At 38.0% G+C, this 12,958-nt stretch overlaps 1 protein-coding gene across 1 annotated transcript in view; it reads right to left on the bottom strand.

Annotated features, from left to right (window-relative positions):
* Positions 1-11,158, bottom strand: part of LOC137297303 (uncharacterized) — an 80,075-nt gene extending 68,917 nt beyond the window's left edge. Inside the window, exons 1-4 of the mRNA XM_067829313.1 lie at positions 11,119-11,158; positions 5,504-6,766; positions 3,879-3,884; positions 969-1,045 (exon numbers count right to left, since the gene is read on the bottom strand). Coding sequence (XP_067685414.1) covers positions 969-1,045; positions 3,879-3,884; positions 5,504-6,766; positions 11,119-11,158 — 1,386 coding nt within the window. The remainder of the gene's footprint in view (positions 1-968; positions 1,046-3,878; positions 3,885-5,503; positions 6,767-11,118) is intronic.
* Between the last annotated feature and the right edge of the window lie 1,800 nt (positions 11,159-12,958).

Below are 12,958 nucleotides of genomic sequence, written 5' to 3'. Positions count from 1 at the left end.
TCAGAGCTGCTTAAATACCTGCCCTCCTTAGCCTGTTTTTTATTGTTATTAAACTATCACACCTATACCTTGATGAAAGTTGCAAACTGAGGCTGACTCCCCAAAACATGTCCAAGACTGCTTCTCATGACACCAGGGAATCATGATGACTCTTGAACTTTTATGCCTAAGGCAAACATTGACTCCAGCATGACGGTGGGCAACACCAGAAATGGGATTAAGGTAGGTATCAAACATCTGGGAAATCAAACGCAGGTCCATGTCAGGACAAAGGAACACTTTAACCACTTGGCTAACCCTATCTGACACTGGATGGAACTTGGTGCGGACCTGACAACAGGGGCATCTTGTCAGTACTAGTGTGATACTGCTTACCTATGATCTACGCACATATGAGTATGTTCTGCTTCACAACATGGTTCATGCTAACAAAGACAAAGGTTGGAGTGAGTGAGTGACTGTGTTGTGTCCTACACTACTTGGACTAACATTGCTGCTTTAGAATACAGACATGAAATCTGCATCCCCATCAGACACAAGTGGAGAACTGTGATGATAAATATTTATTCAAATGTCAGACATTCAAAACACATGAATACTCAATGCCATTTAGAAAGTGGTCAAAGGTAGTACTGTTGGTGGATTGAGTCCCATCTGCAATTCGAACCCACACCTTCAGAGTTAGGCAACTAATCGCCAAGACACAGAGACAGACGCCTGACTTTGCGTGATTGCGATTATAATGGGATGTGGAAGAGTAATATCAAATATAACATATGCTACACAACACAGGTAGATGGTGCCAGTGTAATGTAGATCACTGCAGTCTTGAGGCAAATCTTTTTTAATGAATAGTTTACATGGCATGCATTTGGCTAGGTAATTCTACTTTACAGGGGCCTCTCTGCTATGCACACAGAACTAAATTAGAAGTATTATCGATTTTTATACTTTTAATCATTACTTACTTGGCCTTCCATTATTATTATCTCTGGCAGACTAAATCCAACTTTTGTGATTTTGACAATAGCCTCTTCATATCCATCTGAAAGAAAGAAAAAAATGTTTCCTGGGTAATGGCTGCATTGTTGAATCTGTAAGCTGGCTACATTGTTGAATCTGTAAGTTGCAAAAGGACTACACTGTTGAATCTGTAAACTTTAGTTGCAAAGGGAATACATTGTTGACTCAGTGACCTGAAAATTGACTGGTGTTGAATCTGAAAATAAAAAGTGACAACATTGTTTGAATCTATAAAAAAATATCCATTTTTTAGAATCAGAGTGGAAAAATGAGTACAATGTCGAATCTGTGATATAAAATATAAATACACTGCAGAACCAGTGATATGAAAATTGAATATATACAATGTTGAATCTGTACCCCCAAAAAGGGACAATATTCTTTGAATCTATGAGATAAGAAATAACTACTTAGTTGATTCTGAGTAGAAAAATGCCTACATTGTTGACTGTGAGCAGAAAGGGAAGTACATTATAGAACTTGTGAGATGAAATACAACACTGATGAATTGGTTAACTGAAAAGTGAATACGTTGTTTAATTCAAGAGGGACACCACAGTTAATTCAGTGACATGAAGTGTCCAGGCTGTTGAATCTGAATTAAGAAGAAAGTCACTGACAGATGTTTAGATAGATGGATCGGTAATCTGGATAACAACAAAGTTGCACCTGACTGTGGATGATAACTACCTTTTGCATATGCGATCTCTGTACTGACATCTTGCTGCAACCCTGCTTAGGATAAACTATGTTGTACCAACTGGTATCATACCAAACAAGTCTGTGCCAACTCTGATCTGGATAACTACATTCCTTGAACTATGATCAGTAAAAACTACATTGTTGCAACTGTGAACATGGAAAACTACATTGTTGTAACTATGATCAGGATAACTACATTGTTGTAACTATGATCAGGATAACTACATTGTTGCAACTATGATCAGGGTAAACTACTATGCTGCATCTATGAATAAGGTAAACTATGTTGTTGGAACTGTAATCAGGGTAAACTACATCGTTGCAATTGTGATCAGGGCAAACTACCTTGCTGCAGCTATGATCAGGTTAAACTACATTGTTGCATATATGATCAGGGTAAAATACATCGCTGCATCTATGATCAAGGTAAACTACAATGTTGCAACTATGATCAAGGTAACTACATTGTTGCATCTATGATCAGGGTAAACTACAGTGTTGGAACTGTAATCAGGGTAAACTACATTGTTGCATCTATGATCAGGGAAACTACATTGTTGCAAATGTGACCATTGTAAACTACATTGCTGCAACTGCGATCAGTGACAACCACATTGTTGAAACTATGATCAGGGTAGACTACATTGTTGCAACTATGATCAAGGTAAACTACATTGTTGCAATTATGATCAAGGTAAACTACACTGTTGCAACTATGAACCGAGTAAACAACATTGTTGCAACTGTGAACCGAGTAAACCACAATGTTGCAACTGTGAACTGAGTAAACCACATTGTTGCAACTATGATCAGTGTAAACTACATTGGTGCATCTATGATCAAGGTAAATTACATTGCTGCATCTATGATCAGGGTAAACTACATTGTTGCAACTGTCATCACCATAGCTACATGGTTGCAAATGTGATCAGGGTAAACTACATTGATGCAACTATGATCAAGGTAAACTACATTGCTGCATCTATGATCAGGGTAAACTACATTGTTGCATCTATGACCAGGGTAAACTACATTGGTGCAACTATGATCAGGGAAAACTACACCGTTGCAACTGTGAACCGAGTAAACCACATTGTTGCAACTGTGATTAGGGTAAACTAAATTGTTGCAACTGTGATCAGGGTAAGCTACATTGTTGCAACTATGATCAAGGTAACTACATCATTGCATCTATGATCAGGGAAAACTACATTGTTGCATCTATGATCAGGTTAAACTACATTGATGCAACTATGATCAGGGTAAACTACATTGGTGCATCTATGATCAGGGTAAACTACATTGTGGGAACTATGATCTGGGTAAACTACATTGTTGCAATTGTGATCAGAGTAACTACATTGTGGGAACTATGATCTGGGTAAACTACATTGTTGCAATTGTGATCAGGGTAACTACATTGTGGGAACTATGATCTGGGTAAACTACATTGTTGCAATTGTGATCAGGGTAACTACATTGTTGGAACTATGATCTGGGTAAACTACATTGTTGCAATTGTGATCAGGGTAACTACATTGTTGGAACTATGATCAGGTAAACTACATTGTTGCAGCCGTGATCAGGGTAAACAAACCTATTCTTTTCCAAAGAATCTTTTTAACATAATAACATCAGATATAGACAATGTATTAGATCATCAGAAAATATGCTCAAGAAAAAGGTATTGGACATTTTCACAATCATATAAACTTCCGAACAGACAGGATTTTTTATCTTCGTAATTTGAATGAATTCTAAGGGGCATGTTTCATTTCAAACAATCGCTGTTCTGGAAAATCTGTAAGTCTGAAAATGGGAATTCATGGACATACATATTGACCAGTAACTATGGAAACAACTGTGGAAATAGTGCAATGCATGTGCTGTGCAGATTAATGTAAGTGGAAGCATTATCTACATTTCTACAGGATTTCGTAGCTTGAACACACAAATGAGATTACTGAACAGTAACCATGGAAACAAAACAGTGGAAATTCGGCAACACGTGAAATGCTGTGCAGGTTAATGTGTCAAACATGTTTTCCAGGTACTATCTCCATAGCAGCAAACAGGCTGGTCATTTCCACGTGGGTCAGTTCAAGTACAGCATGCAACTTTGTGTTAGCAGATTTGTGATGGTATGTACTCACCAGAGCCTATCACCAGCAAAGATGGAGGAAAACATAAATTAGAAAAAATAATTGGAATTCTTAAAATGACTTACATCCTAAAAATGAACACACTTTTTATTGCAAATTTGTTCCGTTTTTCTCTCATTTTTGTTCTTAACATACCTTTTATCTAAAACAGAATTAAAAACAGAATTCATTTGTAAATGTCATCTATCTAACAAATATATTTTCTCAAAAGAACGTGTATAACAAGTTGAGGTGAGGATTGTTTTCAAGATATGTAAGGGAGATAAAAATGTATTCCAATCAACAAGTCCAAAAATCATATCTTTTATATACCCAATCACATCTGGCAACAGAGTATACTCATGGGTCAATAAACAGAACATCTTTTTATTGTGATAATCGGGCACGAGGAGATATTTTTAATGTCTTATATAGTAGAATATTCATATCTCTTATGTAACCAGTCACTCCTTGCAACAAAGAATAGTTATCAATGAATAACTAACATTTTCTTTCTGATAACCAGGCACGTGAAGATATTCTTACCTTATACACATTTTATGATTTTCAAAGAAATACTGAATACTGTCATGTAACAAGACACTTCCAGATGATCCTCTTAATGTATTCTAGCATCAGCTTTCCATTTGTCTACAGCAACAGTTGGAACACTCAAAATGGCCAACAAATTGATAAATGTCAATAAAATGTAATAAACCAGCTGGGGACATTCATAAAACATTTATAACTCTTTTTATGGACAACATCAACAAAGATCATGATTAGGTGGAATAACTGCCAAGAGAGCCCTTGGTGCTATTCCTGTGAGCAGCCTGTATCTGCCATCTCAGGAGTATTGTAAGATGTAGGAATAGTACAACAGATTGCAATGTATTGATTATGCCTGCTCCCTGGCTAGCTATATGAGACCTAATTAATTATTATTACTTCATGTTGATCATAATATTGACATGGTTACATGGCATGGTAACCACAGGGGAACTTGAAGCAACAGGATGTAAAATTTGAATAAATGAATAAATGAATAAATGTAATATCAACAACCTCAGATCATCATAACAACAATAATAATATGTATGTAGTCATGAACATGATAAAACTATACCGAGAGGCTGGAATATGAAAAGAATATTTCTATGTTTGCTTGGTCTCCATATGGAGATTGTTCTCAGTTTCTTGCTATGAACTGTTTTATAAACATGGTTGGCAGACAGACAAGAACTAATACTTAAAGATAATAATAAAATTTCACCTTAATCTTTTTACTCTTCAAAGAGTAGGCCAAGTAGAATGGGTAAGTGGGTAAATAATTTCTTGATAAAAGTTCATCATCAATGAAGTTGCTGGTAAATAAGTTCTTGACAAAAGTTTATAATAAACTTAGTTGCAGGTAAATAATTTCTTGACAAAAGTTTTTCATCGACCTAGTTGCTGGTAAATAATATCTTGATAAAATTTTATCATTAACTGAGCATAATTCTTTAAACTTGATCCTTTGTACTGGTATCTGTCATCCTGATTTACTACAGTTTTTAACTTGCAGAAATTCTGCTGATCTACTACAAGAGTCTGGAGAAAAATGATCATGTCTTCATGCAACATGTATCATTACTCACCTATAAACTTTGAAACTGAAGTGCTGAAGTGGGAGACCGATGGGGGAAGCCCTGATATCCCTAGCTGAGTCTTTGACAGGTGCCGACTAAGGGATGATGTCTTCCTCTTCAACGGTGACCCTGACCTCTGTGTGATCTGACTCCCTGTAGGTGACATCCCTGAATGTATGGGAGCCATCGACCTCTGGGCATACTGGCCATCTTGTCCATCCTCGACAAGCTCCCCATCCTTTGATGCTCCAGACCCCATTGTGTTGGGTGGGGGATTCTTGCTGTCTGCTTGTGTAGTCTGCTCAGAATCAGTTTCAGTTCCTGTCACATTGTTCTTTCCATCTGGATAATTCTCTTCCTCGTTAACACTAGTCTCCTTTTCAGTAGTATCCTTGGAATTGGGCTCTGGTAACTTTTTTACACCTTGTAGGTTTTCATTCACACCATCACAAGTTGCAGTTGCCTCCTTTAAGCTGCTTCCAGCAAGATGTGGTGATGCTACTGTTGGTACTGGACTATCACCAGCTGATTCACCTTTCACATATGTATCACTTTTTACAGCCTGACAGCATTCACCAGAATTATCTCCTCCACTTTTGTCCACCTCAATAGCTTCTGATTCAAGATCCTGACTTGGTTGAGTAGCTTCTGAGTCAGGGTCTGGTGTAGCTGTCTCAAGATGATCACTTGTCTCAAGTGATCTGCCTAATCCACTCTCAGTTTTGTCACTCACTTCCAAATCTTCCTCCTTGTGATCACCTGTAGCTTCTGCTGAATCCTGTACGGTATCCTCAGGATTCTTAGTATCACGATCTAACCTTGCAGGTTCAGAACCTGAAACACTATCCTTTTCTACTTGATTCTGGTTCTTATCTACACACTCCTCAGAATTCACAATCTGTGATGTCCTGTCTGTCTCTGAAGGCTCAGTAACTGGAGGAACTAAACTTTCATCCAACACATTCTCTTTTCGTTCCTTGTCAAGATTATCCTCACTGATCACAGAACCCTCCTCTTCAAGGATAGGTTCAAGCTGGGATCTATTTAAATCAGAGTCAGAAGAATACAGAGAGATTTCCCCAGCTAGTTGAAGCTCATACAGACTCTCGAGGATAGTAGCGTTCACCAACTGTGTAGTGGGACTGAGATCCTGTGACTTTTGGCTGTCACCACTTTCCGTGTAGTTGCTGGTAGACTCTAGTTTAGGTAGATATTCTCTTGGGTCTCTGGTGCTGTCTTGACCTGGGGAAGGTTTTTCCTCACCCACTGATTCTGCAACATAAAGAGTGAGTGAGTTTAGTTTCAAGTCGCTTTTAGCAATATTCAAGCAAGGGACACAGGTGAAGACACCAGAAATGGGCTTCACATACTGTATCCATGCAGGGAATTGAGCAAGGGTCTTTGGCGTGATAAGCAGTTGCTTAAACCTCTAGGCTGCCCCAACATCCTGCATCAGCATCAAGAACATCTGTGGAGATGTATTATGGTTTTTAAATATGTTGAAACTGAAGACATCTACATGTGCTGAAGACACTGCTAATCATTTGACCCTTGAAGATGTCGGGCCAGTATTGTGTGTTGACTGATAAATCATTCATAACATAATGCACACTGGTTTGACACACACAAAAAATGTCAGTACTTCTTACAGAAAAAATACCACAAACAGCAGCAATGAACATGCAATCAATGAATAATCGATGGGATGCCACCCTTAAGTGTCACAGTGAAAAGTCTGTTCTGTTGAGGAAGCCATTTCTCAATGGATTTAAATTCCATTGTTTTCAAACACAAATGTATTTGACTTCTTCAAGGTTTACCTTCAAAACCATTTAAAACAAAACGTATGTCCAAAATCATCTGAAAAAATTTCATACTGTTTGTTAATGAAAAACAAAGACTATTGACGAGATCATGAAGCCAAGGTTAACAATGAAATGAGCAAAACATTCTCTACTGTAACTCCATGGTGAAAGAGGTCCAAGGATTATATTTATTGGAAAAGCTACCCAAAGAATTCTAATAACTGAGCCCAAAAGGTTTCCCCATTTTTCAGCATGTGCTGATTCCTAGGTAACGAAACATATTCCTAACTTCAATAGCCTAGTCATGTTTGGCTTTTGATGGATAAACAAAGATAAACAAGAAGACAAAGTCATCAATATCCCCCACAACGACAACATGCTCTTCATGAATATGTCTGCTAGTTATGATTAAAGTATGTTTTGGTGTGCTTATGGCAAAGTGGATGGATGGATGGAGAGCATTGTAAAGTTTTACAGTTCTGCTCCAGAAAAGAACACTACCACAAAAATCAGTTGAGGTCGAACCTGTTGCCATGGAAGAGCAAAAAATATTTCATTCAGAAATCCAAACCTACCAAAAGGCAACACTACTCCACCAGACCTATCTACGAGGGTTGGCTGAAAAGTTCTCAGCCTGAGTGGTTTTTCCCCACCAGGTAGAGACAGGTGTTTGCCACCAATGAGGACAATCATTTAGTGAATCATAGACACAAGAACTACAAACGTACTAATAGCTTTATCTCCACTACAGCTCTTTTGGTAAACCTACCCTCTGAAATCATCACGCGAGTGCTCGATATGTTGATGGATGATCGACGATTGAGTACTCGACATATTGCTAGTGTAGTGGGCATCTCTCATGAGAGGGTTGAGCATATTATCATGCTCAATGACTAAAGTTTCCGCAAGATGGGTGCCAAAGCTCTTGACAGCAGAACAGAAACGTGTCAGGTTCCAGACGTCCCTTGACAATCTGCGTCGTTTTGAAGCAGATCCCGATGATTTTGTGGCACGATTTGTAACCATGGATGAGACCTGGATACATCACTTTCAACCAGAAACAAAACTACAGTCAAAACAGTGGAAGCATCCTGATTCAACAGCTCCGAAGAAAGCCAAGTCTGTTCCTTCAGCTGGAAAGGTGATGGCATCAGTCTTTTGGGATTCCAGGGGTATTCTGCTCATTGATTATCTTGAAAAAGGTCAAACTATCAACGGCAGATACTATGCTGATCTACTGAACCAGTTGCGAGAAGCAATCAAAGCCAAACGACGAGGGATGATTGCTAAAGGTGTCCTCTTCCACCAAGACAATGCACCTGTTCACAAATCGGTGGTGGCCATGTCAACAATCCGCGATTGTGGCTTTGAACTCATTGACCATCCTCCTTATTCACCTGATTAGGCTCCTTCTAACTTCCACCTGTTCCCCAAAATGAAAAAGGAACTCGCCGGTTGCCATTTTGCAAGTAATGATGATGTCATTTCCTCTGTGACTGATTTTTTTAGGGTAGCTGAAGAAGATTTCTTTCTGACTGTGATTCGGGCCTTGCAGCATCGCTGGCAAAAGTGTGTGAACTTGGAAGGGGACTATGTAGAAAAATAAATTACAAACGTGGACTTTGTAACTTTTTTTCACAGTGAGGCTTAGAACTTTTCAGCCAACCCTCGTATGTGCCAAGTTTGGTGAAGAAATAACGAATGGTTTTAAAGTTCTGCTCCAGAAAAGAGCGCAACCACGAATTTCAGTCAAAGTCAAAACCGTCATGGAAACCACAAAAAATTCACACACTAGTGTTACCCCCAAAAAGGCACATCTAGGGATCATGATAAATATGGCAAACATGTGTACCAAGTTTGATAAAGCTGTTGGGGGCTCTGCCCTGGATAAGATGATATAATCATCATCGGTCATGGTCACAGCATAAGTCATGTTTCCATGAAAACTGCAAAAATTAAAATTCATATCTGGGTCTAATCCCCAAAAGACACATCTAGGGATCATGCTTGATGTGTGTACCACGTTTGATGGAGCTAACATTTATAGTTCAGGAGATCTGAGCTAGACAAGGTGACATCCTCATAGTCACAGCCTCAGTCATGTTTCTATGGAAACAACAAAAAAATAAAATTCATATCTTGGTCTAACCTGCAAACGGATCATGTTTGCCATGTGTACCAACTTTGGTAATGTTATCATGAACATTTTAGGAGATATTCTTCTTCTATTGTGGATGCACGGGTGACGGACGAACGGAACTCGTTTCTATATCAACCACAACAACAATGTTGCAGGGGAGAACAATGGTAAACAAAACCACTAGATTTCATCAAGGAATTCACTGTCAGTACATAATTCCTTGTATATACTTGTTGAACTGTCATCAAACATGACCATGTCAGTTTCACAGTAAAAAAAGGAAAGGGTAACATATCCCAAAGCTACAGAAAGTGTATTAATACAGCAAATGGAGGTATAGATCTCATCTTGTCCTACTTACATGTACACATGGGATGATTGCTCAAGCGTAAACGATTCTGCTATCCCTGAATTACACCAGCATGTTGTGGTTGTCAAAGCAAAAGTTGAATAAATACCATTTTAAGAATTACGAAAGTTTGAAGAGTTCATGGAAACCACCGCCCAAACCGACACACTGTTGATATCGCCATAATCACTCTGTCAACAGAGTAAGTACATAGTCTACCCTCCCTTTCCACAAGTCATTGTGCCATTTGCTCTATCAGTTCATTCTTGTGTACGATATACAAGCTCACACAATCAGCTGCTATGTTGTACATAGTGAAATCAATGTCAGCTATAACATTGGCTGTGTGTCTGTGACTGTGTCTGAGACTGTAATTGACGCTCGTACGTAGCAGGGGTGCAGTGAATGTTGTTGCTAAGGGGCTAGGCATTCACACCCTCTCTACATAATGCTGTGCTCACATACAAATATCATACGAAAAAATACACATTTCCTTTGACCTCTCATATTCAGAACATAACAGGCCGGTGTGACATGGCTATGAAAATAAATTGAATAGAAATGAATTGGAACTTTACAGGAGTTTAAGTATGACGGTAAGGAACCAATAGGGTATCGGCTTTCAAACATTCATATATATGTATATACATTATTTGACTGAGAGTATTCTTTGGGATTTTAATTATAGAATTCAATCTTGAAAGTGACAATGATTATTCATGACGATATAGAGAGTTGTTAAATCAGTTGTAAAACATGACAAATATCTTTCCATAAAACTAATAATAATTCCTTCATCACTTTATAAGAAGTGAAGTGAAACCTGATGTTTATTGCTCATTTTAACTTGATCTAAAGGCAATACTCATAGCAGCGGCTGGGAAAGGTTCAGTTTATGACACAAAATACGACAAAGACCTGTCAATACAACTAATAATAATTACTACATCTGTTTATAAGTGCGATGAAATCTGAAGTATACTGTTCATTTCAACTTGATCTAAGGGCAATACTTTAAGAATCGGCTAGAAAGGTCCATTTTATAACACAGATCAAATCAGTGACAGCCCAAAAGTATGTGTTGCTCAAATTTATGTCAAGAAACACGCAGGAACAAATAATTATAAAAACACCTACAAGTCTTATGATTATCACTTCCTATAAACAGCCATACTGACAGTAACGTATACAAATCATCACCAAAACATATCATCACAATACAATAAAGAGTGAGTACAATTTTACATCTCTTTTAGCAATATTCCAGCAATATCACAGAAACCAGAAATGGGCTTCACACATTGACCTATGTGGAGAATCCAACACCTACCTTCAGCACGACGGGGGATGCCACTAAGCTGCCCCACCATGACAATACAATGAAGGGGTTGTTATAAAAAAAGTATCGTACTTTTCTTGTTAAATCATATTTTAGTTGTCGTTTTTCAAACATATATACATGATTATATTTATTAAGTCAAGAAGTATTGACGACCACCGCAATAACTCATAGAAAGAATGTAATTAATTTGCTAGTATTCTTCTTCACAGCACCAACAAAGAAAACAGACTTATGTGTCTATATCGAGAAGGCACCAAATCAGGCAACATTAGCATAAATGTCTTTCATTTCCAAGAAATTTCACTGTCAGTGCTCAGAAGCCTTTAGTCAACAAATGACAAGGATTTCAAAGTTGGAGTGACAGAATCAATCACTGATTCCCTCAGTGTTGTGTATGTCAGTATTCATTATCAAAATAGAAATCAGTTAAGTGTAACATGCCTTCTACAGTGTTGATTAGTTTTTACGGCGGTAAATGATTCAAACAGTCCCTCCGGATCCCCACCTCATTCATTTGCATCAAAATGAATGTGTTTGAGTATAGGTTGCAACAGCTTTCTAAAACTAGTTTAATCTTTATTGTCCTTTTCAAAGAAACATGCTTGTTTATGTTTACTTCAAACAAGACATAATCTTGGTTGTCATGATAACATTAACCCACCCAAGTGACAAAACAATTACAAATTAGACTCAAAATGCAAATTCAGAGAATGAAGTATGAGGTCTTACACATTGTCAGTCCTGAGGAGGGAATGGCGTTGGCTTAGTAGAGCTCAAGAATTAGCTACTGTACCCACTGTATTCTTGTGGGCAATAACAATGTTGAGTGGGTATATCAATGTCTATTATCTACTGCTTTCGAATATGTGAGCATTTCAGTGATTTTAATCAACTAAGCATATGTGACTGTGTCAGTTTGCTAAGCATGTATGCACTGCCTTATAGCATGACTAATCAAAAACAGGTTGATAGCAATTGATGTCTTTTTCAATATGCAAGCAATTTTTATAAATTCATTCCATATGCACATGTTTTAAGCTTTTTGCATACCTTACAAACATAAAATTCCTAATATAAATAAAACATATTTGAAGGTGAACATAACGAACCCTTACACAACTATTTTGCATGGTGATAAATATCACATCAATATCCCACACTGACTGTCCCTGTGTCCTTAGGCAATTTACAACCAACCACATACAAAACTGTTATCAATGCATGCAAAATATTTGCAATTCTTCAATACCAAATGACTTATTGAAACAAACACTCCAGCCACACTGAAGCCTACAACATTCCAAAGGTAGCAATATAGCAACCATGCAGACTATCGGTATGACCAGTAGCTGATCAACCAGTGTATAGAAAGCTAGTGACGCATGGTTCTATATCAGATCTTGGAGGACTTCAAGTACGAAACACTGACAATACACTAAAGGTCCTACTGCCAGCCTAATGACCCATGTATCCTTGCAGAGGTGATCATATACTCAAGTCAACACTGGCTGACGATACAGCTAAGTTAGTGACCTGCTCTGAGACCTTTTAACTGACTTCTGAAAAGTTGCATGCGCTTACGATATATAATCTTTACTCATCTGCCTATCATGTAGTTTATAACTTATACTGGTGTCATTCTCTAAGCTATTGCTCATCATCATAAAACTAATAGTTCATGTGAGTGTAATTCTGGGCCACACTCAACTATATTCCAACTACATGGCAGCGGGCTGTAAATAACTGAGTCTGGACCAGACAATCCAGTGATCAACAGCATGAGCATTTGGGACATGTGTCAACAATGTTAGAGCCTGACCACCTGATC

The sequence above is a fragment of the Haliotis asinina genome, chromosome 9 (genome assembly GCF_037392515.1).
Source record: "Haliotis asinina isolate JCU_RB_2024 chromosome 9, JCU_Hal_asi_v2, whole genome shotgun sequence".
NCBI lineage: Eukaryota > Metazoa > Mollusca > Gastropoda > Lepetellida > Haliotidae > Haliotis > Haliotis asinina.
The sequence above is the reverse complement of the archived record's forward strand: the minus strand, read 5'-3'. Positions and strand labels throughout refer to the sequence as shown.